The 26,296-nt window shown below is 47.6% G+C and overlaps 1 protein-coding gene across 1 annotated transcript in view; it reads right to left on the bottom strand.

Moving 5' to 3' along the window:
• Positions 1 to 298: 298 nt before the first annotated feature.
• Positions 299 to 26,296, bottom strand: part of LOC138265505 (ankyrin repeat domain-containing protein 65-like) — a 98,918-nt gene continuing 72,920 nt past the window's right edge. Inside the window, exon 3 of the mRNA XM_069213287.1 lies at positions 299 to 1,342. Within this exon, the coding sequence (XP_069069388.1) occupies positions 905 to 1,342 (438 nt within the window). The 3' untranslated portion in view covers positions 299 to 904. The remainder of the gene's footprint in view (positions 1,343 to 26,296) is intronic.

The following is a 26,296-nucleotide window of genomic DNA, read 5'->3' as shown; positions in this document are numbered from 1 at the left end:
GTACTAATCTTTCGTCCCACATCGTCTACCACAGTTTGTCCCAAATGTGTATTGGTACATGTTCCTCCCCTTCTTCTTATAGTCCCGCCTGAGGATGGTGTATGTTCTGGTGGCGTAAAATCTGCCTTTTTACAGACAACAGTTGCCAAAAATGTACAATGAGGGCAGATGGAAGGAGAATAGATCTTCGTCAGGTGGTTCACTGTGGGAGTTTCAAGTGCGTTGTGTCTGTGTCAAGAACTTTCCCATAACAGAAAGACTAGAGCCATCCTTCAGATCCAAAATAAACTCCAACATCTTGTGTAAATGAAACAGTTTAATTATTCATGAACATTTTGTATTTTTGTAATACCACGGAACATAAGATTAACCTTTAAATATCTGTCTTAAAATATGTAAAATGAAGGTAGCATATCATCCAGGTCTTACACTGATCTGAAAACTGTTTTGAATGCATGGGACAATTTTCAGTGCTAATATCTGTAGCATTTAAAATTGTGTTACAATGTACAGAATGAACAGGTGTGATTGAAATATTTCATTTCTAAAGATTGCTGAAGAAAATATACGAAAAGGATACAAACTAAGTAGCTGACATTCGAAGTATCAGATAGCAACAAGCTTCTAGATGATGCAGTCTATAGGTTAAGTAAAGATGCAGTTTCACAAATTCTGTAGCCCATCCAAAGAATTATTCTTTCACACAAGTCATGCCCCATATTTTATATCCCAACCACAGAACTAATCTTTTTCGCTTGTAATACTTTAGTGTAACAAATTGTGAGTCTCAGCTAAGGAGTTAATCTGTGCCACTTGGGTTAGTTTGATGAAACACATTTTCTATCTCTACTAAGTAATTTGGTGCACTTTTGACACTTTGGTACACATATGCCAGAAAGTATACCTAGCAGAGATTCATACCATGCACGCTTATAATATTGAGCACCTCTTCATGTTTCCCCTGCAGGGCAAGATCAGTAGCTGTTTCGTTCCACTTTGTCTTAACAAATAAGTCTGCTCCTGATTCCTTCAGACAACGCAGAATTTGAGTGTGTCCTTTCTCAGCGGCCAACAGGAGAGGCGTTTTCCCAAGCCACTCTTTGGCATTTATATCTGCGCCATGTAGAAGGAGATCAGAGGCTGCTTCCTCGTGGCCCTTGTAGGCAGCATGATGCAGTGGAGTCATGCTTAGCAGATCTCTGCTGTCCACAGACGCGCCATGTTGCAACAGCAATTTCACTGTAACATCAGATCCGCTGCTAGCTGCTCGGTGCAGAGGTGTCCGATGGTACTTATCTAAAGCGTCTACTGAAGCCCCTCCTTTTAACAGTAGCTGCAGAATCTATGAAACGGGGAAAGATGAGGTCATATCAATTCACCAAAAAACTCACAACTCATTAAAACTAACTTGCTAACTCTACCAGTGCCTAATTTGAACCGGTGTTGCCAGTGGGGCCCACCAGCACTCATTTTTGGGCAACTTATTTTTCTCATCTGACATTTACTGAGAGCAAGAGGGGAAATAACACAGAAAGGGCACAGAAGGAGGATGAGAAAGACTGACAAACCATCACAAAGGGAGAAAGCAGAAAGCTCCAAGAGAAAGATAAAGGGAAAAGGAGTGCCTCGTAGTAGAAGAAAGAGGCATGAAGTAGATTCAAGACTACGCAGTTCTGGTATTTGGGGCACCAACATTTAATAGCGCTAGCCGCAGGCTTCTGAGCAGAACTTTCAGCACTGGCACTCATTCTTTTACAAAGTAGGCACAGAGCACTACTGATCACACCTTTACAAAAGTCAGATTCTGGACTACCAAAAGGCTCTGTGATGCTCCACTATTGGAATATTATGTGTGTTACAGCTGTCAGTCAACAATAACAATAATAATGACATTAGTAATAAAAGTAACAGTAATAATGTTACTGAGGACCGGAGCTTCTTTAACAAGAAAATGATTGTTAAGTTCTGTAAAAGCTAAAATATGTTAGATCACTCAATACTGAGGGTTAATAAATGGCCAAATCGTAATATCTGAAAATACATATCTTATGCCTTAGAAAATTCGGTACGTTTTTTTGGACAAAGAGTAAAGTGCACTAGATTTATAAAGCATTTATAAACTTCCAGTCTTTAATTAAAAAATGTAGAGAGGTATGCATCTGACTCTCTGGCTAGGATTACAGTACTTCAATAAGAAAATAGGTAAGACTACAAATTCGATAGAGAGATAGCACAACAGTAGTGTTTTAAAGTTTTGTTGCAATGCAGGCCTTCTGTGATTGTGATGTTATTCAAAGAAAAGTGGTTAGGATGAAATTTAGTTTTTAATGCTACTATGCAAAATACAATCTTATATGTTTATTTTTCAGATGATTGCACATAGATCACAACCATTTCTTTGCCTGGGAACAAATCATGTCTGTTTGTGAATCTGTTACCACCTGAATTTAGGAGTCAAAAAAGAGGTCAATAGTTTGCGAGTGGAATTATGTTCCAAACCAGTGATACATACCATTCCGACTTGCTTTTGGGAAGCGATACCTATTGTGCTCCCCTGCCAAACTGTGATTCGGTAAGCATGGCAGAATTCTTTATAGGCATCACAAAAAGTGTTTGTGCAGATGGATAAATGATTTAGCGGCCTCAAAGCATGTATTTTGAGGCCAGATGTAGTAACTGTTTTGCAAAACAGCCATCGCGATGCACATTCCCATTTTGCGAGTCGGTACTGACTCCCAAAATGGGAATGCGTCTCGCAAATAGGAAGGTGTGTTCCCTTCATATTTGCGACTCGCACCGCGATGCAGAATTGCTTTGTGACCGGGAAAGCGGTTGCAAAGCAATTCGCAGTTAGCATCCACTTGAAGTGGGTGCTAACTCATTCACAAAAGGGAAGGGGTCCCCATGGGACCCCTTCCCCTTTGTGAATGTCGCTATAAATGTTCTTTCAGAGCAGGCAGTGGTCCAATGGACCACTGCCTACTCTGAAAAAACGAAACCAAATGGTTTCGTTTTTATTTTGTATTGCAACTCGTTTTCCTTTAAGGAAAATGGGCTGCAATACAAAAAAAAAAAAACTGCTTTATTGAAAAAGCAGTCACAGACATGGAGGTCTGCTGTCTCCAGCAGGCCACCATCCCTGTGAGTGCAGGGAATCTCAAGGGGGTCGCAAATTGCGACCCACCTCATTAATATCAATGAGGTATGTCTTTGCGACCCCCTTGAGATTCGCAGAAGGTGTCTGAGACACCATTCTGCATACGATTTTGCGAATCGGAAATTGCGAGTCGCACCCACTCGCAATTTCCAATTCACAAAATCGCTTTTTGCTACATCTGGCCCTAAATCACAGAGTTTGCTACCAATAAACCACTTCGTATTTCTATAACCCTAAAACTCTTTCCCAGAGGTCGAATTATAAACAACGAATGGAGAAGTTGCACACTGATCCATTCAGAAGTGTTTCCATGACTTGCTAGGAGTATTATGCACACGCATATACACCAAAGGCAATGCAGTTTAATGGAGACATGATACCTACAGCCTAAGGGACCCTTTATTAGTGGGCAGGGAAAATACTGATATTTCCATCAAGTTTCGCGCCGATTCTCGAATCTTTTTCACTATTCTCGCCCTGTAACCCCGACAGTTCACATGCGCCTGTTTTAGTTGCCGAAGGATACGGATGAAATACTCTGGATCCGCGGTGTTTCAGCGAATCTTGTAATCCCGATCAGGCCGGTAAATGGTTTGCACGTGTAGATCCATGTAGCCTATGCTCAGATTGAAACGAGACAGCACTGAAAAATTGCTAAAATATTTGAGCTGTTAGTGATGGAGATTTTAAAAACATTTCACATTGCGGTTTACGAGTATTAGGTGCCACCTAGTGGTAAACATTGGTTTGGTTGCTTAGAATTATCGTTTATTTACCACTCATATTAGGCTTTAAGAATTGCAATTGTTCATTAATGAAATAATTGCAGCCATTAAGGCGGGGAGATTATTAAAGAAAGGGACAAAAGGTACACTTCTGAAATCAAGAACAAACGGTACTTGGGCAAGAAGGACATAGAATAATTCACAGGACTCTAGAGCTGCCCAGAGTTTGTCGTTTTGTTACATTGCACACAATACACTTTTAACAGGGTCGAATGTCGCGATAACCTTAGCATGGTTTCCTGCTGATTACTTCCTGTCTGGAAATCACAGATTAACAAATAGCCCATTGTTAATAATTGCAGTTACCGCGCCCGATATTAGAAGGGATAAACCTTTATTTTGGAAAGTTTCTTCGCTTCTTTATGAGCTCTCAAAGGCTCGACTTTGAATTAGCCTGCTGGACTCATTCCTCATCAATAATTTATTTTTAGGGGCTCTACTGGACAACACCTTCGTCTATGCAAGTGCATAGCTTAGTGAATGAGGTTCGGGGGTGAGGGGTGTGAAACTCAAATTTCCCAACTAAAAAAGCAGTGGGCTCCAGGGTGGAGAAATTAGATGACCAAGGTTAAAGATGGACCGTTTCCATGAGGGACAGGGTCTACATTGATTTACATTAGGTGGGTCTCTGACTAGAGCGATGTAACGTGGTGGGCCCTAGGCCACATACTAGAATAAAGGACGACTGGTTCTAGTGTGATGGGCGATAACTGACACAGAGTACGTGCACCCACCCCCTTTTATTGATAGGGCCACCTGACTGGTGACACCTATGTTGGATGGTTCTGGGGTGGGTGTTAGGACTGCCACTTGGGAAGGGCTGCTGTTTGACGTGTCCTGTAGAACACTACATTCCTCCCAAAATCCAAAATAAAAATAAAACAGAAAACAAAACTGTGGAAACAGACACAAATAAACTGGATACCACATGGTTCACCAGTCTCTACAGTCAATCAGCAGGACAACAGTTGACAACAGCAGGACAACAGCAGGACTGATGAAGTTGGCTGCAATAGGACATTTCCACTTGCAGTTATAATTTAACCTGAGGTTTTCAGGACATGAACACTCACTCAGAGAATGCCAAAACCTTTTGGATGCATGCTGGCTGGAGTCATGTCCATTGTGTGGAGTTGGACAATGCTTCTGATGCTCAGAATGGTTGGTGTCAACAATTCAAAACAGGGTGCATCAGGTGCACTGTCGGAGGCCATCACAAAGCATCGATCACGAAGAATACTTTGGTGTTGTTCCTTAGCCTGCTGCAGACTGTCTTTTCGTGCTGCAACCTGTTGAGGTCCCCGCTGCAAGGCTTTGCCATATCCTTGTATGGGGCAGTGTCAAGTTCATTTTTGGTGCTTGTGGGGGCCCCTTGAATGGGTTACCACTGGACTGTGTGTGGTCTGCGCTGGGGCTGCATATGTGTCGCACCTCGGCCGCTGCAAGACTGCTGAGGAGCCATTGCCTATTCAGTTGTGTAACCATGGGGTAAATGGGCCTTGGTCAAGACACATTCTCGCCTCTGGGATCAGGGTGAGCAGGTAGACTCTAGTTGACTGACTCTTCCAAGTGTCACTGGTGCTTTGTATCTGTAGTTCTTATAGCGGTGTTGCGCTCCACTCAGGATGTTCGATGCTCCATGGACAGTAGGGATTATACATTGAGACAGCGCTGGCATGCTGGGGTTGGCAGTTATGTGGTGAACCTGTATGATCTGGGGCGATGGCTTGCTTTGATGGATGAAGGCAATCTTTCTTGAGTCGTCAAGTTGTTTGGATTGATTGTTTGGATTGATGATGGCCAGGTGCTTACATTCATTCCTTGTGGAGGCATCTACATGTTTTTGCATGGATGTTTTGAGTTGCTGAGCCGTCTGTGACTGTGTTTGGAGAGATACACTGAGAAGCCTGGGGCAGAGACTCGATTCGCGTGTACTTGCGGCTTACTCTCGGTTCTTCCGCTGTGCTGTTGCCAGGTCATCCTCATTTCACATTGGTTGCTTGCTGCTTGTTTATCGGGAGGTGCTCCGTCCAATGATGCATTTGAGACTGCTCATTGCAAGTCTTTTCTTCAGGGAGTAGCGGCATGCACCATCTTCTGGGCTATGTAGGTGAGACATCTAGTCACTTGAATTTCTTCTCTTTCTGGGTGCAGCGGCGTGCACCTTCTTCAGTTGCCGGCCAACAAGGCCTCTCAGTAGCCGACTGTCTCTGTAGTACAGCCATCAGTCTCAGGTGTTGGGCCACGGCTTGATGATGACTAGGGCAGTCGCTAATCCCTTTCTCTTCCTCTTGAGTGTGGTTTGGCGTCCAACCACATGCCGCATATTCTCTCTTCAGGGACCTTCTTGGAGTTCCTACTCCATGGTGTTCCCTCTTCCAGGACCTTCTTCCATGGCAGTAGGGAGCTGTGGTTCTGCCTCAATATCTGGGTGGCATCTTGACACGTTTCTGCCACCTGGCAGGGCTAGTGTGGTGTGACATTGTGTGACTTTGGGGTGTGAGTCAATGGGTTTCCTGGTGTGTGTGGACCAAGGTCTCTGGTGCCATGTGCTTTCTTTCTCCTTATAGTCCATCCTCGCTTCCTTGGTGTTTCCTGTGTGAGGGGAGGTATAGGTCTTCTGTGGATGGGGGCCTATGAGTTGCCCATCGTGATGTGGGTGCTCCTTTCTTCGGGCATGTGTGACATTGGAGTGTTCCCCCCCCCCCCATTGTCCCTGGTTCTCTCAAGCCTCTCTTCGCTGGTTGGGGTTTGATTGAGTTTGAAACATTTTGTGCTAGTGCCAATGTGTGCAGCTTGGTTCTGTGGTGCCATGAAGACACAGGATCCATGGTGTGCTTGTTGGCACAGTGCATTCTCTGAAAGTGTTGTTGGTGCAGTGCCCTGCGGGCTTCTTTAAGGGTGCAGACTGTACCTGGAGGTTTCTGGGAGTGGCGGCTGCCTTCCCGCCCTCGCTGGGGAGCGTTGTAGGCATCACTTTTTTTTTTCTCCACCTGTCTGCCCTAGGTGGGCATCACCAACATGTGACTGTCCTCTCCCCTTGACAGTGTCTCCGCTATGGCAATGTTGGCAGACAGTGGCTTGATGCAGTACCTGATTGTGTTCCAAGGGCCAATGGGTTGCCACTTGCTGGAGAGTGATCCTTACGTTGCCTCTTAGCACTGTAGGAGGTGCTGGGCCTCAGAACCTTTCCTTCCATGGCTCCTGTTGGCAGTCTTACTTCCTCTGGGCATGACCTGAAGGAGTTTCAGTCTGTGGGTGCCACTCCTGCGTGCTCTTCAGGCTACAGTGGTGGCATGACAGGTTTAAGTGATGCTGTCTCTTTGGTGTGGGCTCTAGAGCACCTCGTGGCCAGCAGATCTCTTCTGTGCCTGTGAATGGCAAATAGGGCATGCTGAGAGAGGGGTTTGGGTGTTGCCAGGCAGAAACTATGGGTGTTTCTCATACACCCATGTGGGACAGGTGCTCAAAGTCTTTGCTTTATGATCACGGGATGCCCCTCTTCCACCTGAGTTCATGATCATGGTCTCTCTTTTCTCTAGCATTGTATGCCTTGGTGAGTCAGTGCTCCTACAGGCAGTGGTGGTGCTGCTCACGTTTCAGGTGCTTTAATCTAGCTTCATTCTGCCTGTGGCACCCTTTTGTGGTGAGCTGTAGACTTCCGGAACCTCAGTCCCACCGATGGGACCATCCCATGCCTTGCTGCAGCAGCTCTGTTAACCCTTCAGGCTCCTGTTTGCAGCAACTCCTACAATAGGTAGTGTACTGATGCTGCCCACTCGTCTATGTATGTGGGCTTGGGAGAAGAGCGGCCTAATCTTTGCTTCCATAACCACCTGTAGTTCAGGGACTGTAGTGCCCTCCTTTCTTTGTGGCCTGGGGAGTCTGTTACTTTACCTCTATGTGCCCCAGTGAGTTAGCACTCACAGTCCTTCTTTTGAGTATGCTACAGGTGTCCAAATAAGCTGGTGCCCACAAAGACTTTAATTTTTCTTAATGTGCCCTGGTAAATTATGGTGGGGGCTGCTCCCTGTTGGGCCTGCAACCATGGTCCCATGTATAAGCTGTTTGCTGGTATCTATCTATCTATTTTTTTTTTTACTCAAAGCACTCTCTAACAGGCATCTTCTGCCATTGTGCTTCAGTTTTTCAAAACTACTTCGATCAGCCTGGGACTGTTCCTCTATGTGTGGCGGGCCAACTTGTGCTGTTAGTCTCCTCCCTACCTGGGTTGTTGACGCTGCCACGCATGCCAATAGACCTGATTCAGTTGGGAGACTCCTGATGTTTTTATGCCAAAAATAGCTTATTTTCTCTGTCTCCTGCCTGAAATTGCTTCTGTTTCAATACAAGTCAGCGGGGAAAATACATTCTCCTGATTTTTTTTTTTAAAACACCCACTTTACACTTCTCTCATGTTGGCACGAATGTGCTGCATGTGTTCCCCCAGGGCTTCACACAGTGCTGCCTACTGTTCCGCGTGTGCTGACTGTGTGCAAACTGGCTCCTTTCTGGAGCATCACCATAGGCAAGGAGGCTTGGCAGTTGGGACTCTACTGCGAGGATACCCTTTTCTACTTATGTTTCTGGGCAAAGGATATGGCAAAGGAGGGCAGTCATGTGTGGCAAAGGCTTTTCTTTCACCTGTGGTGCTTGCAGGTGGCCACTAGAAGGCATGCAATGCTGTCTTCACCCGTCACAGCCTCTTAGTTATGCAGGAAGTGGTATCCAGCATTGCAGGTACTTGGTTTGGGTGGGGAGAACAGTGCAGCTTTGTTCTGCAGCCACTTTGTGAACTGGTTAAGGCCTGGAGTCTTCCACTTGGCTTGATCACTCCCGCAGAGGCTGCTCTCTCTTGGCGAGCCCCTACGTATGGTTGCAGCATGACCTCTCTTTTCCTCTCAGGCAGATCCAGTGCCCTTCCTAACCATGGGCTGCAGGGCTAGCCCGTTCCTCCCACCTGAGGGCATCTCTGGAGGACGCGTCTCCTTGTCAAGATGTTGTGATGGGAGCCCTCACAGTAATCCTAGGTTGTAGGTACGAAGCCAGGATGGAGGACCAGTGTTGAGGCATGGTGGGATCAACCATCCTTGTAGCCAATGTAACATGGTGGTCCTTAGGCTCACATATTAGAATAGAGTACGACATTGGTGCTAGTGTGAGGGCTGATAACCTGCCCTGGGCATGTGCACAAGGCCTCTTTTACTGGTAGGGTCACCTGACTGGTGACATCTGTGTTGGATGGGTGTGGGGTGGATGTTAAGACTCCCCCTCGGAAGAGGCTGCTGTATGACTTGCCCTGCAGGACACGACAAGTGGCGCAGTGGGTGGCAAAAGATGGCTTAGAATGCTATTCCAACTAATTACAGCTGGTTCGACTGTTTCCACATTTTTATCCCATCATTGGGTATTTGATTGCCAGTAGTACGCTTGGACACCCACTGCTGCCAATGTTTGTGATTTGCAAAAAGTAGTAAATTTGCACCCATTCAAAGTGAAATGAGACTGACAAGAAAAACCAACACAGACATAGCAGACCAGACTTAGGGACCCTTTACTTCCTATCTAATTTAGAATGCATTTGAGGGGTGTTACACCCCAAACACACCCACTGAAGCTACACCCTGCCCATCCCAACTGGGCATGGTAGTTCTCCCTGGAAACTCATGACTCTGTCACGTACAACACAACGGCCTGGAGTCCCTGCAATGGGATTGCTTATTTTAAATATATCGCCACTTCACAAATTCTTCTTCGCCTCTGCTACAAGAATCCTTGATAGGAAAGTTGTCAAATCAATACACTTGAGCAGGGCTTTATGTTTCTAGTCCTCATATTTTACAAATCATTTAATCAAGTGACTGACAGCACCATGTACTAAACCCAAGTCACAAATAGGAGAGAGCGCAGAGGTGGTTTGGCTCTAAGAGTCCTTGGACGAGCCAAGCCAGGAAAATGGTTGCGTTTGGCATGTTTATTGTGGAACAAACATATTGTAAAAATAAGATACAATCTCTTCAAAATTCAAAGAATTGTATTTGTTCAAACTGCGGAAGTATTTTACCTTAGTACATCAGATTATATCACTGCACCAACAAACATTCTAAAAGTAATAATTTTTAGAAATATTCATGAATTGCCCAACAATCTTAATTCCATTTGTGAGCTAAGGGATAAGTCAGTAGTCATGTAAACCCTTAAACCCTAAATGTGTCCTAGATTCTTATCACAGATGGAGCAACATTGTTGTCTATTAATTCAAACATGACCGTGCTTGTACAGCTCACATCCTGCACTCACATATTTAAATAGACTCTCATAACCTCTGTAAAATAAAATGTTTCACTAGAATCTCAACATTTGGAAAAGCAGGGAAGACAGTATTGATTCCAGGTTATCTAGGTTCACATTTTAAAATGCAGCCACTGGATAGATATATTTTTTCTCTCTTGCACTCTTGTTAACATCAAAGGTCACTATTTTGTCTTTCATTCTTGCCTCACACTGAGAACAATCGACACAGAGCTAGCAGGCATGAGCCAGGGCCCCCAGACCCAACTATAAAGCCAAAAATAAATGTATTAGTGGGCTGTCAACCCCCCAAACATCTTCCCGGAAGCTATGCTCCTGCATCCATGCTCCTTGTACCAGTCTTCACCAAATGGCAGTGTTTTGCTAAGATAGCATCCCTGTCAAAATCAAATTTGGCACCCTAGCTACTCCTTATCCCTTCTTCTCTCTCTCTCTCCCCAAGGTTTTCCCTTGAACCTTTTCTAAGTGCTATTTATATAGCACTACTATAGAGTTACTATCATCTTCAGTGTTTAATTTGTAAAAATAAATAAATAAATATGTAAAAAGTGCAAATACACAAACTTTTTTTAAAGAGGTCATGACCACCTTTTACCATTGATGAGGTCCATTTGCACCATTTGGCCACCATTGCACTGCTCACTGTCTTCACTACTAACACTAGGCCTCTTTTGATGCAATAACAGCTGGTCAAACTATTAAATAGACTTGGATGGGGTTTCACTCACAGAAAAAAAGGCACAGAATGGTGAATTTTACTGCGCAATTGTTAGATAAATGTAAAGAAAATCAGAAGTTCTGAAGAGGCACTAAGGAAACATTCCAATAAGTTTGTGGTGTTCTACAGACAACCTTACACTCCCTAGGGTTATTGGGAGGGCCACTGGAATTATGCCTCGGAGTATCAGATTATGCGACAGAGTTGACTAAATTATGAGGCAAGAAAAAGCAAATATTGCATGTTAGAAATTGGGTTTTTGGTTGACAGAGGTATGCACCCTGATCAAGCAGGAACCACAATCATAGTCAGGGTAAGGCACAAACACACCCTAAAATAACCTGTGCTTGGCACAGAGCAGTCAGGCTTAACTTAAGAGGCAAGGTGTAAAGTATTTGTGCAACAGTTCAAACAGTAGAACAGTGAAAACATCACACAAAACGATACTGCACCTGGATAGAAAAATAGAGTTTAATTTAATAAATAAAACAAAACCAACATGATAAAAATCTAATAGGTAGAAGTTGAGTTATGAATTTTTAAATAATAAACTGTAAGATAGCGTTTAGAAACAAGAAGCACCAACCAGGGATATCTGGTTGCACTGGACCGGGACAAAGTAAAAAAAATCAGGCCGACTACTATGAAGCGTGGGGTGGCAATGGGGATCCCATTGGGTCTGCTGAACAAAAGTACCTTCATCCTAGCGATGATGCGTTGATCCTCACCACGCAGTCGCAAAGATGCACCAATTTTCTCCATGCAACAGCGGCAATGCATCGGGTCCGATATGCCGTGGTTCGAAAGGTGATGCGCCAAGGTCGAGCTGCGCTGGAGAGGTCATGCATCAACTCTGATCCACACAAGGGGTCCAATGTGCTGGTTCCGATCCTCGCAACAGGGGTGATATGCCGGTTCTGATCGGCGCTGCAGTGGCAAATCATCATTTCAGCTGCAGCAAACACCTTAAGCCCACTTTAAAGGTTTAAGGACGTAGGTGGCCCCAATTGGCAGGGTAGACTCACAGATGCAGAGTTAAGATGTTGATGTAGGTGGCTGATAGTCTTTTATGACCCTGAGACTTCAATCAGGAGACCAGTCAGCTACCCATTGGAAACACTCAGGGTTTCCGGTTTTAGAAATGGATGTCTGGTCCCTTTCACTTCCAGGCAAGAGGGCAGCTGGTCAGCACAGCAAAGCAGGAGTCCAACAGATCAGCAGTCCAGAAGAGTGGCGGTCCTTGTAGCAGCAAAACAGTCCTTCTTCCTGGCAGGGCATCCACAGGTCCAGAAATGTACTGTCTTGGTGGTGTCAGAGGTCCAGTACTTATACCCAGTTTGGCCTTTGAAGTGGGGGAGACTTCAAAGACAGGCCTTTGATGTGCACAGAGGTCCTGCTCTGGCTCCAGACTCACTACAGGGGGTTATGTAGCCCTTTGTGTGGGGAAAGGACACAGCCTATTTTCAGGTGTAAGTGCGAGGCTGTGCCTAGCTCCACCCTCCCATCCTGCCTCGGATGGCCCATCAGGTTGTGGATGGCCCTAAGCTGTAAACAAAGCCGAACAACAAAGCCGAGCTGTCACCCCCTCCCCCCCAACAGGTGATCAGGGAAGGCAGCAGGCCCCAAATGGCAAAAGTAAAAAAATGCAACTTTCTAAAAGTGGCATTTTCAGAATTACAAATTAAAACAATTTAAAATCTGACTTCACCATACATTGTGATTTTAAATTGTGATTCCAGAGACACCAAACTTGAAATATGTATCTCTTCCAGATTGTGAATTACGCTTATAGGTTGTAATGGGGTATTCCCAATGTTATCCTATGGGAGAGATAGGCCTTGCTCTAGTGAAAAACAACCTTGGGAGTCTTTCGCTACCAGGACATGTAAAACTTAAAAGTACATGTATTGCCTTTTAAATACATGAACCACTACCCCCTTAATTTGCCAGTTCGACATGGCAATGTAAACTGCACATAGAGACTCTGCAAAGGCCAGAATCACATAATTCTGGTGGCCTATAATTGTATAGAGAATCTTTCTGCACTTCATTTTTTCAATCTACCCCTTGAAATAGATTCTGAGAATGTACTTTTCAGTGGAAAGGTGGGCATCTCCTAGTCTCTTGCTGTAGACAAGAGCCCTTATCAGTTATTTTCCAAACCTATGGGTGCCCCTTTTGATCAGTTTCTGGTAGTCTATTAGTCAGCGAGCCCTCCATGTTTCACAAAATTTTCAGATCTTCCAAACATTATATTTCAAAAGTCTTGCATTAAACAAAACACTTGTGGTTAGTCTGTGTGAAAAGGGGGCATCAAATTGTATAATCATGTGTTAAAAGCAGTGCCATGGGAATTATGTGGCATGAGATTGTGGGATTAGATTATGTGGCAAGGTTCACTAAATTATGCTACAAGCAAAGGCAAATTACGCAGCGTAATGCAACATATTTTGTTATAGTATTCCTTCACTACTTTGTCATTTTAACACTTGTTAATACCGCCTGGACAAATGTTTCTCCTCATTAGTACTAGGTCAACAACCAAATACATCAATCAGCAACTAAGAGGTGACCCGTCAACCTTTGTAAATGGTCTTCCATTGCAAACATGTTGTTACATTTTTAGTAACGTTTTATCTGTTTGAGCTGGAAACAATTCATTTGCAAAAACCTGCAGATTATCCAGCAAATGGTTGATTATGTGGCAAATATGGAAAATCTTTACTCGTGCAGAGAATGCTGCAGCTGCAGAATTGCATAATTCCAGTGGACTTAAGAATAGTATGTAAGATAGCTCACAAGGAGGAGCACCACAGCATCAATCATTAGCATGGTCAACTCATCCTTCATCTTTCTGGGGGATAACATGTTTACCAAACAGTTGGAGATCTCCTCCTCCCTGTCTTTGTGTCTCAGACAAAAATAACAATTTATAATGCAGACTCTTTGCTGTAATTTGTTTATTTTGGGGCCTATAGAACAACAGCCCTCAACATTTCAGTGCCTTTGTCAAAGGAATTATATTTTCTGCTTCAAGTGGACGGAGGGCAGATTCCAAACGCAGGCAACACTGAAGAAATACAAACATAGGGCTTGGGGGATGTAAGTGATGGCTCAGGATAAGAAGTGTAATACTTTGCACATGAATCATGATGTTCAGAGTGGAGGTTGGGTACATCGCACACTTTTGTTTTTAAAGACTTCATGAAACCAATGGCAGGGAGCGTGGGTGAGGCAGTGCGTTTTGTGTCACTGTTTATTTGCATTATTTTGTTCAGTAGTATGAATGGCAATTTTCTCCCACTGACCTTCTACTTCTTCGTTGCTTGCCACCCACAATGATCCGTCTGACTTGTAAATAGGCAGAAAAATTCAGTGGAAGCCAGTCCATGTGGCATTTAAGGCAGGCAGGGTTCTCCGATTTGCCAACATGTTGAGGAAGAAGGGAAGCTTTGCACTGTGGCAGCACTTCAATGCCTTTTCAGGGCGGTAAGTGCTATATAAATGAAATGTCCTTGTTTGCACATCTGGTCACCCTCAGGATAGTGAGTGGTGACTCTCAATGGTAGATGATCCGCCACTGACTTTATCTGTCACCTCCTCCGTGCTGTTGCTGATAATGTTAGTGGGGGCGCAGGGAGAGAGATTTGTGTTAACTGGTCAGGTCCCCTCCTCATTCTACCTGCTCCTGAATTACCTATTTAGATTCCAAATTGGAATTTAGAGGCCCTGGAAGAAGATGTCTGGGAGAAGTGTGTGGGGGGGCAGGGGAATGTGGGAGGGACGGAAACTAAGGGAGGGGAACAAGATAGTTTATGCAGTGCCTCAAGAGAATTGGCAGGTGCCTGCAATCTCAAAATAAGTTAATGGTTCAAAGCAGATTACTATGCAAAATCAGCATGCCCATCAGAAATTAGGTGCCCTATACCTAAAACCAGCTCTGCTGAATGAGGTGGTTCTGCCCCCAGACAGATCATGCCTTAAGATTCTTTTGTCACCAAAGTGGCTTGCGATAGTCCCTCTTCCCTTTCATCAATTATATGGTGGCCTGCTGGTTTATCTGTCTCCAGACCAATAGAGTGTCTCAAGTTAAGATGCAAAGTTTATTATAATTGATTCCTTTTTATGGGCGAGCACAAAGTGCTCCGGCCATTCTGTAATCTCTCTTTGGGCTTGACACCACACCCATGCCACGTCAGTTACTTACATTGGTTCGTGGGCTTGCCTTTTAAAATCCGCTTGCTTTCATTTGTGAAAGCCATGTATACGTCATGCCTTTTCCGGTGTTTAGCCCACCTACGCAGCACCGGTAAAGTACCAAAAACATACGAGGCTCGATGTTTTCAGCCTGGAGTCCGGACTACTTTATCTGTTTATTTTCCACGCAGCACGATCGCGCTGCGTTTTTTTTTTGCTTTACAACGCTAATAGCTCTAACTCGAACAAATGCAAGACCCGTTGCATTGAAAATGCTTGTTACTTATGCAGCAGTGCTTTTAGCGTGGAGTGCCTTTAAAATGTCTTGGGTGCATAAGTGTTTCTGTTCATGTGCTGGGCTGGAGTAGGGAGGTGGCTCACCAGTTGCCTTTTTACCTTGTGGATCCTGGCTCGTAGGTGAAAGCTCCATATTGAGAACACACTAGCACAATGGGGCGCACGTTTGAGTCACACTGGCATGAAAGGGGCTTTTAGCAAGAATCATCATCTTGTGAGATTAGAAGGTGTTGCTAAGAGACCTATGTAAACAAGAAGTCAAGGTTTGCAGCTTTTGCGTTGATTGTTCAGCACAAAACACAGAAAACACTTGGGAAAGTGAAATAATACAGAGCTAGAGGAAAAAGCGAGGAGGTCATTTCTATTTCTAGAAGTGACCTAGAATAATTAGTTAAAGAAGCAGTAAGTACTGAAATGCACGAACCTTCAAAAAGGTACATAGTCAATCAGGGGCGCAACTAAACTCAAACTTTTGGGGGGAATAACACTTAGAAAAGTGGGGGTGGGTGGGAGCCATCTTCGGAGGTACATTAAAATTACTTGTGGGGATCCCTTCACTCTTCTGGTACAATACCATAATGCCTGGGGCCATTATTCTCAACGATATATATTTGATAATGCAATTTTAAGTTCACTGGGAAGTATTGTTGGTCTCATCATAAGACAACTTAATAATATTTACAGTAGTCTGAGGGTTGTGTGACATATTCAGCAATTAGCTCTGGTAAGCTGCAAAATTTTGGGTCCTACTCCATTGAGACATCAGAGGATGTATTCCATCAACTGAGCCAACGGGGGCTCTGTCAACAGAATATTCAAGGTCCATCTATCTCTAAATAAGGCAGACAGACCAAAGGTTTGGTGGGAAGGATACTCTATCATGTTTGTGACAGACTACCCTGCTGCCAAACTTTAAATCAAGACCTTAGTACATGAATCAACTTTTTTACAGTCAAGGGGAAGAATACCTCTTGTTCGAGGTTTGTAACATACAGAGGCCCTAATTACAACCCTGGCGGTAAATGCCGCTGAACGCCGTGCTGACGGCCGCCAACATACCATGACCGCGGTGGTATACCGTTATGGGTATTATGACCCACACAGAGAAATCCGCCACTATACAGACACCCTCACAAGTCCGCCAGCCCAAAGGTCAGTGATAAACTGGCGGTACCAAAACCCAGACCATTACGGCAACAGAAATACGCTCACAGCATTATGACCCACGAATCACCGCAGTGGACATTCAACCGCAGTACACCATTGGCGGTACACACCGCCGCGCTCAAAATACACACTAACAAAACTACACCACATTGGACAATTCAAAATACACACACCAGACACACATACACACACCACACCCATACACCCAATCCAATATACCCACAACCCCTTACAACGAAAACAAATATTGCCAACTGAGAGAGAGATAAGCCAGGAGCACCCACTGAATCAGAGCCACATAACACCACCACCCATACACCATCCACGCACCTCATAGCACACACCCCAACACATCACCCCACACACCCTTACACATACCACCCACACTACACCCATGGCACCACAAAGACACCCCAGGTTCTAAGAGGAGGAACTAAGGGTCATGGTGGAGGAAATCATCCGGTTAGAGCAACAGCTATTCGGATCACAGGTGCAGCAGACGTCCATGGCGTAGAGTCGCGGACAGAGTCAATGCCGTAGGACAGCACCCCAGAATAAGGGATGACATCAGGAAGAGGTGGAACGACCCTCGGGGGAAGGCGCATTCTGTGGTTGCAAGACACCAGGTAGCCGTACAGAGGACTGGCGGTGGACCCCCACCTCCTCCCCCACAACTAACAACATGGGAGGAGCAAGTTCTTGGCGATCATGCATCCTGAGGGCCTCCCAGGAGTAGCAGGAGGACTGGACTCTGATAAGTCAAATCTTTACTACTATATCCCCCACCCTACCTGCATGCCATCACAAACTCCTACCCTCACCCCCATCACTCCACCACCTCACATATACCCCACTATCACAACCCACCCATCCCAATACCAAGCCCTGCATGCAACACCAATGCATGGACACCCATCACAGACCTGCATGTACACCCATCACCAAAGCATGCACTCTAGTGACAATCACTTAGCCAAACCAATAACATCTCACACAACCCAAACAGGCTTTGCTAATAACAACAATAGAGGGAAACATATCCATGCACAAGATGGCACATGCAGATTCAATAACACTGCATTTACATCCCCACAGGATCCCCACTCAACGTCACCGGAGAGGAGGTACCACCAACTTCCAGTCCCCCCACAGAAGTGGCCCACAGTGATAGCAGCAGCTCTGCACGCCTGGATCACGATGGCCCATCAGGGACATCTGCCACAATCCAATACGGTTACCCTGCTACAGTCCAATACCACCACAGAGCCTCCCCCATCAGGAAACACCAGCACAGCACCCACCCAGCGGGCCCATCCCTCTCTCCCCAGGACAAGTCAATCAGCAGTGTGTCCACCACTACAGGGACCCCAGGCAACCCCACAAACCCAAGACAATCAGAGGCCTGGGATCAGTGGCAGTGGACACACGGTTCAGGGGACAGAGGCACAGGACAACAGGGAAGCTGGTAGGACTGCTGTGCGACAGGGGGAGGACAAGCCCAGGGAACCCACTCTCCACGAGGTACTTGGAGGGATCCTGGGAGAATACCACAATTCCCAGGAGACCTTGGGCCAGATACTGTACAAGTTGCAGGAGACCCAGCGGATGCAGGAGGGACAGTACCTGGGGATCAGGGAGGACCTCAAACACATCCACACCACCCTGGTCACCATTGCAGGGGTGCTGGCAGACATGGACAACACCATGAGGGAGGCAGTGGCACACCAACGGGCCCCTGACACTAGCCACACTGATGGACAGCCCTCCGCCGGCACTAGTGGACAGGAGGCACCGCCAGAGGACCAACAGGCCACCAGCACCCCACCCCCTGCAGAAGGAGAACCACCCCGCAAACGGTCCCTGCCATCCAGTCAGAAGCCAGAGAACATTGCCAAGAACCACACCAGGAAATAAGACTCTCCTGAATATCAACCTTGTGTCCCACTCTGTTACCCGGTCCACCTAAAACTGCCATTGCTCCCCTTCCTATGCCCCCTTGGACAATGCACCTGTGATACAAATAGACTGGACTCTAACCTGGACTTTCCTCCATCAGCAACCCAGCCCATTGCAATACCCCCTACACTTTTTAGCACCTAAATAAGCACCCTTTGAACAAATTCAAGTATGGAGCCTGTGGATTATCTGACAAATATATTAGTTTCTCAAACTGTAAACATTGCAATTTAATCAACTGTAATATTAACATAGGTACGACCTGTAGTGGGCAGCAGTAAACACACCAGGAGCCAGAGTGGGGCACAGAGATCTGAAAATAGAGATGCCAAAGGGTACAGTAAGTGGCCATAGAAATAGGGAAATCAGGCTGCCATGTTCAATGTCAAACACAATACTGCAATGGAAGGTGAAGTTACAGTGTCTTACCTGTGTGCCACTGGAAGTACTGTTGAATGAGTGTACTTCTGTTGTCCACATCTTCTTCCTCTGCCTCCTCTTTGTCACTGTCCACAGGCTCCACCTCTGCCACATGACCATCTCCAGGCTCATCCTCCTGCAGAAAAGGCACCTGGCGTCTCAAGGCCAGGTTGTGCAACATGCAACGATGATATGGCACACCTTCTTGGGTGAGTAGTACAGGGATCCACCTGTCAGATGGAGGCACCGGAATCTGGCTTTCAGGAGGCCAAACGTTCTCTCACTGATCCTTCTTGTTCGCCCATGTGCATCATTGTAACGTTCCTCTGCCCTTGTCCTGGCATTCCTCACTGGGGTCAGTAGCCATGAGAGGTTGGGGAAACCAGTCACCTGTAAATATCGAGGGATACCTGTTAGCCACACACTCACCCTTAGGGCCAAACCCACACCCATATACCTACATCAACTGGGTGGGGACCATGGGCTCACCTATTAGCCGCACCCGGTGCCTCTGGAGTTGAGATATCACATATGGAATGGTGCTATTCCTCAAGATAAAGGCATCATGCACAGAGCCGGGATACTTGGCATTGACATGGGAGATGTACTGGTCCACCAAACACACCATCTGCACATTCAGAGAGTGAAAGCTTTTTCTATTCCCGAACACTTGTTCATTTCTCCGGGGGGGGGGGAACAAATGCAATATGTGTACCATCAGTGGCACCAATGATGTTGGGGATATGTCCCAGGGCATAAAAGTCAGCCTTCACTGTGGCCAAATCCTCCACCTGGGTGAGAACATTGGCTGAGACATCCCGGATGCCATGGCCACTGTCGCTTGGAAGGAACCACTTGTCAGGAAACGGAACACTGACAGGACCTGTACTAGAGGGGGGATACCTGTGGGCTGGCGGATAGCTGAAATCAGGTCTGGCTCCAATTGAACACACAGCTCCTGGATTGTGGCCCTATCAAGTCTGTAGGTTAGGATAATGTGCTTGTCCTCACTGTCGACAGGTCCACCAGGGGTCTGTACACGGGGGGATGTCTCCATCTCCTATTCATCCTCAGCGGTTGAACACTAGGGTGAAAAATGTGAGCAGAGGGTCATATTCACACATATTTCAAAATATATATGCATTTCTTCCTTTACAGAAACAGTATGTGAACTCGAGAGTCAGTTGATGTGCCAATGTCTGTGGGATGCAGTTAGGTGCCATGTCCTAGGCCCCCCTGAAATGGAGGCTGCCTGACCTGTGAGGAGAGACAAGTGGAAATGAGGTAATTCCGCTGGTGTTGTGCGCTTTTGCGGTCGGCGGTCGACGATCTCTGCGCAACTTCGCACTGGTTATCATTGGGCCCTATGGGTTCCAGGAGGCAATGGCGATGTATGCTGGCGGTGACGGTACGCACCACCGCGGACGTGACTGACATTTTCTATCTGTTCACTCACTTGCTACCTAACCTTCAGCAGGAGAGGACCTACACTGCAAGTGCTGCTGTGACCTGTGTCTGGAAGCGACAATGGTTCGAGTGTCTGGGGAAAGTGCCCCCGCCTTCACTTCGGAGGAGTTGGAGAGACTGGTGGATGGGGTCCTACCCCAGTACACTTTACTCTATGGTCCTCCAGACAAACAGGTGAGTATGCTGTGAGCATGATGCGTGGGCCATGAATGTAGGGATTGCTGTGTGTGTAAGCCTCATGTAGGGGGCGGTGGCTGAGGGGTCCTGGGCAGAGTGCTGCATGTCTGGTGGTCAATGTATGTGCGTAAGGGGATTGGAGGTATATGGTGGGCCATGAGTGTAACAGGCCGAACGGTATGACTCATACCTTTTTCTATGCATATTTTCCTGCAGGTCAGCGCCCATCAGAAAAAGGGTATTTTGCGTGCCATCCCCAAGGAGATGCGGATCATGGGGGTCTTTGACAGGCAGATCACCCACTGCCGCAAACGGTGGGACGACCTGTGCCGCTGGGCAAGGAAGATGGCAGAGGCCCAGCTGGGGCTGGCCTCCCAAAGAGAAAGGCGTGCCCATTGTACCCTCACCACCCCTGATGTTCCGCATCCTGGCGGTGGCCTATCCGGAGTTGGATGGGCGCTTGAAGGCATTACAGCAGCCACAAGGGGGTGAGTACAGATTCTGAATCATGACTTTGTGCGCATTAAGGTTTTACCTGGGTGGGGGATGTTGGTTCCCCTAGGCCAAGGCAAACATGACAGGGTAGGTCCCATGTTGGGCAGGCTCTGAAGCACTCCAACACCAACAGTGTTAGTGGGCATCAACTAGTGGGCAGGGTCCTGTGAGTTTCAGGTGTGCAGCTAATGGCATTAGGCATTGTACCCCATGGGCTGGTGACTAGGAATTGTAACTGGTAGTGCATGGCCTAGTGCATAGGGCTGTTCGCTGTGTGTTATGTACGCCAACGGTAGTGTTGTTGCTGGCATTGACCAATGTATCCTCTGTCTCTCTTCCCTCTTTTTGTTTTGTCACCGTGTCCTTGTGTGCATTAGCATCATCTGGCGGAGGAGCAGAGGCACCGGCCCTGGAGGGAGCTGCATCCCACATCGGCCTGGAGGCCGAATCCACCAACTGTGAGGGCACCAGTGGGACGGAGGGCGAGGGGAGCACCACGACGGAGACAGGAGAGGACACTACTGACAGCGACTCCTCCAATGGAAGCTCCCTGGCGGTGGTGGACACCTCTGTGCCTAACCCAACAGCAGTTACAGCCACCACCCCCGTACCAGCACCGCCCTCCCAGCAGCCCCTCAGCTTGTTTCCCGTGCCTGCTCACCCAGGAGTGTGGGCATCTCCTTCGCCCCAGGCACCTCAGGACCTGCCCCAGTTAGCCCTGCTGCCCTCAGTGAGGAGGCTATTGACCTCCTGAGATCCCTCACTGTTGGGCAGTCAACCATACCGAACGCCATCCAGGGTGTAGCAGGGCATTTGCAACAAACAAATGCATACCTAGAGGGCATTCACTCTGGCGTGGCAGCCCAACAGAGAGCATTCCAGGCTCTAGCCTCCGCACTGATGGCAGCCATTGTCCCTGTCTCCAGCCACCCCCCTCCAACTTCCTCTACCCAGTCCCAATCCCCTAAACCCCAGCCTATCCCAAGCACACCTTCAGACCAGCAATCACCCAAATCAACACACAGAAGTGGTTCAGGCTAACACAAGCACCACACTTCATCTCACAGGCATTCACACAAGCACCATCCCCATGCAGACACACCAACATCCCTTTCCTCCACTGTGTCCCTCTCCTCCTCATCGTCCACCTCCCTCCCAGTAGCATCTCCACTCACACCTGCATGCACTACATCCTCATCCACTACCTCCATCACCAGCACGCCTATCACTACACGCCCCTCACTGGCAGTCACCACCTCCACATCCATGCACATCCCCTGTGTCCTCTCCCACTGTGTCTGTGACCCCTCCTCCCAAAGTACACAAACGCAACCACACACCACCACAACTGCCAGCACCGCCATCTGCACCGCAGCCAGCACCGCCACCTGCACCGCGCCCAGCACCGCGCCCAGCACCGCCACTGCCAGCAGCAGCAGCCCCAGTGGGCAGCCATCCGAGGCTGCAGGTGAAGGCCTGGAGGCTACCACCACAAATGCCAGCACCGCCACCTGCAGCCCAGCTGGAATACACTGAGCAGTCATCACCGCCGGAGAGCAGTGTGTAGTGGTGACTACATGGGCTGCAGTGCATCCTGGCCCCTGTCGTAGTGACACCCAGGTGAGAGACTGGGACCTTGCACTCCAAAACATCTGCATCTCAGGGCACAATGCTCCCTCCAGACCCAGTGGAAGAGTGCATCCACTCAGCCCCTCCTTACCAGGATGAAGCACACTGGGCACAATGCCCCCTCCAGAACCAGTGGAGAAGCCATCCACTTGAGAGACTGTGGCCTTGCACTCCCCAGGACCAAGCAGTGGGCAAACCACCCACTTGAGAGACTGTGGCTTTGCACTCCCCAGGAGCAACCAGTGGGCAAACCACCCACTTGAGAGACTGTGGCTTTGCACTCCCCAGGACCAAGCAGTGGGCAAACCACCCACTTGAGAGACTGTGGCTTTGCACTCCCCAGGACCAAGCAGTGCACATGGAGCCCCCTCCAGGAGCAGTGGCGTTGTCCCATCTTCCGGCTGAGGTGCCCCCCTATTCCCCGTCCCCCTGTGGTGCCTGTGTGATTTCAACCTGATGCCCCTGCAGTGTTCTCTCCGTATTGAGGCATTGTGGCCTTGGACTATGTGGTTTGGCCCAGTGGGCCACGGACAATTTTTGAGTGGGCAGTGTCCCGCGTTTTGTATATATTGTATATATTGTACATACTGTTTTATCTTTATGAGCCTATTTCTACGTATTACTAATATTACACTGATTTTACTCCATTCCTTTTGTCCTTGCGTTATTCTGGAGGGTTACAGGGTGTATATGTAATGTTGTTGCATGTGTTTGTGTGTATGGTGTTGGGGGTGGGGGTGGGGGTGGGGGTGTTGCGTGTTGCATGTGTGTATCACTTTCTTTTGCCCCCCCCCTTGTGTGCTAGGTGCAGTACTCACCGTGGTCGTCGTCGCTGGCGTTCATGTTCCTGTTATATGAGAAGATACACCAGCATGGGTAACACCTGCAGCTCGGGCTCCATGGCATCCTGGTTCTTCCTTGAGTGTCGAGAGGTGAGTGGTTTCCCTTCTGTGTTCTGTTTCCGCCGTGCTTTTGATGGTATTGATACCACCCTGGAAAAGCTGGCGGATGGTAATGCAGTTGGCGGTACATTGTCTTCCGTCTGGCTGTTGGCGGTTACCGCTGCAGTGTTTGTTGCTACCGCCGTGGCAGTCGGAGTGTTAAAGTGGCTGTTTGTGTTGGCGCCATGTTCATGATTCAATTTTTTTTACCGAAGGCCTGTTAGCAGTGTTACAGCCGCTTTATCACCGACCGCCAGGGTTGTAATGAGGGCCTAAGTGATCTGCCCAGAATCACAGGATGTCACGTGGAGACTGGATCCTGTTCTCCAGATCCATAGCCAGCACCTCTGGCTGTTGAAATGGGTGTACTTAATACCTTACTTTGATTTTCTCTTTAATGCAGATTTCACAATTAGGCAAAAAGTACAGCAGCACCAGGGGGAACAGGGAGCCAACAAAGGCTTGATTTGCTAAAAATGAGCAGATCAGAGTAGCGCCATGAAACATGGCATCAGGTTTCCAGGCTAAGCCTAGCTCAAGGAGACTGACGGGCGGGCCAAAGCCCTCTCAGCCCAATGGGTGTTGCGCACCCGTAGTCGTTGCAGATGAGGGCTAATAAGAAGGCCATAAAAGAAAATATGCCCAGCGGCATAATATGCAGGAACAGTTAATACACATAATGAAGGAAAAACCCCAATGAAACAAGGAGGAAAAGTTCTCACAATACAATAACTCAGCATCACATGACCTACCCTTCCATGATGTTGTAAAAAATATAACTTTGAAAGAATGGAAAGTGTTAGAAATCAGGTTTCTGGTTGGCTAGGGTATGCACCTAAGCCAGGCAGAACCTACCCACTCTATTCAGGGCAAGGGAGTTACACGTCCAAGATAACCCCTGCTCACCCCCTTGGTAGCTTGGCACGAGCCGTCAGGCCTATCCCAGAGGCAATGTGTTAAGTGTTTGCACAACACACACAACACACGTGACGCACTATCCCCACCACAAAGGAAACACAACACCAGGTTATTTGAAAATATACTGTATTGTACACAACGCAAATATTGGATCAAACACAACATGTCAGTAATAACCTGCTTCCTTAGCAGTTGTCAGAACGTTACACATTAGATACTCTGCAGAACCAGCAGGAGTCACATATAACACACAGGTTACTTATTATTCTGCAACATAAGCAGTAGTCAGGAATCACATTACTATACAAAGGCACTCGTCATAGAAATATCATAAACGCCCATATCAGGAACATTACAAAACATATGGCAAGTCAGGAAAACATATTAGTAGAGCATGTCCATAAAAGGAACATTAGCAAAACATATATGTAGCACATCATAAAACAAACAGGTTAGCGTATAAATCCATAAAGTCCATATAAAGAACATAAGGAATAGGAATGCCTTTTAAAGTACCTGTTTGTCCTGATGAAAAGGCACTCCTAGTGCCCAGAAGAAAACAAACAGGGGCCCGGTGCTCCACTGCGCAAAAACAGGGGCCCTCTGGTAATTGGGGGCATATGGGGGAGGCACAGACCCCCTCTGGGTTTATAACGGGCCCCTCCTGGGGCTCGCAATCTCTGGGGGGCCCCCTGGGCCTTCACTGGCCCTCCAACGAGGGGGGCCCACAACAATGACCGAAAACAACAAAGGGGGGCCCGGCGGCGTGGGGAGACTCTGGATGAGGCTTCCACCCCTCCTGCCGCCAAGATATTTGTATTGGGGCCCACGATCTCTGTAACCCCCCTCGGGCCACGACTGGCCCTCCAAGAAGAGGGGGGAGGCAGAGCAACTGAGCAGGAGACTAAGGGGCACGGCGGGCCACCGATGAGGCTCCCGCCCTGTCTGAATCGCCTCTGCAACAAATAAGGGCCTGGTGGAGCGGGGGGCCTCTGAAGAGGTCTCCACCTCACTGTTAAACAGGCTGCTGCACCCGACGTGGTGCACAAGCCTCCGTCTGCCCTCCCAGGCCACGATGCTGTCTCTGGTGCTAAGGGAGGACCTTTGGGTGCTCTGGGGATGCTCCTTAGAGCATGCTACACTCCGGAGGCACCAGTTGGAGCGCGCTTGATCCGACTTCACTCTATTTGTGCCCCAGGGGACATCACGAAGCGTGCTTTTGACGCACTCGGCCTTCAACACGCCCGGTTTGCGCGGTGAATCCTTCACAGCCACAATGTGCTTTTCAAAGCGCAGGGGGGCATCCCATAAGCCCGGGTCACAGCGGTGATTCTCTCACGGCGGCAACGCACTTTCAAGCGCAAATAATCTAGATAGAAAATGCTCCTCGAAGCACAACGGTTTTAAAACACAAAGTGCCCTCAGGGTGCCTCGTGACCAGAAGTTCAAGTGCTCTCCTGGCACTATGTGTTTAAAAAGAAGCACACCTCATGTGCTTCAGGCCGTTGCTTGGGTCAGGGGCCACGGCACCCTGCCCCTGGGGGACAACAGTCAGATGAAAAGGAAAAGGAGCACAGGTGGTAGGACCCAGCAGCAGGCCAACCCAAGGGGGATGCAGGCAGATGGGAGTCTCTCCTAGTGACGCTGCAGGTTACAGGTT

This window comes from Pleurodeles waltl, chromosome 11, assembly GCF_031143425.1.
Source record: "Pleurodeles waltl isolate 20211129_DDA chromosome 11, aPleWal1.hap1.20221129, whole genome shotgun sequence".
In the NCBI taxonomy this organism is placed as follows: domain Eukaryota; kingdom Metazoa; phylum Chordata; class Amphibia; order Caudata; family Salamandridae; genus Pleurodeles; species Pleurodeles waltl.
The sequence above is the reverse complement of the archived record's forward strand: the minus strand, read 5'-3'. Positions and strand labels throughout refer to the sequence as shown.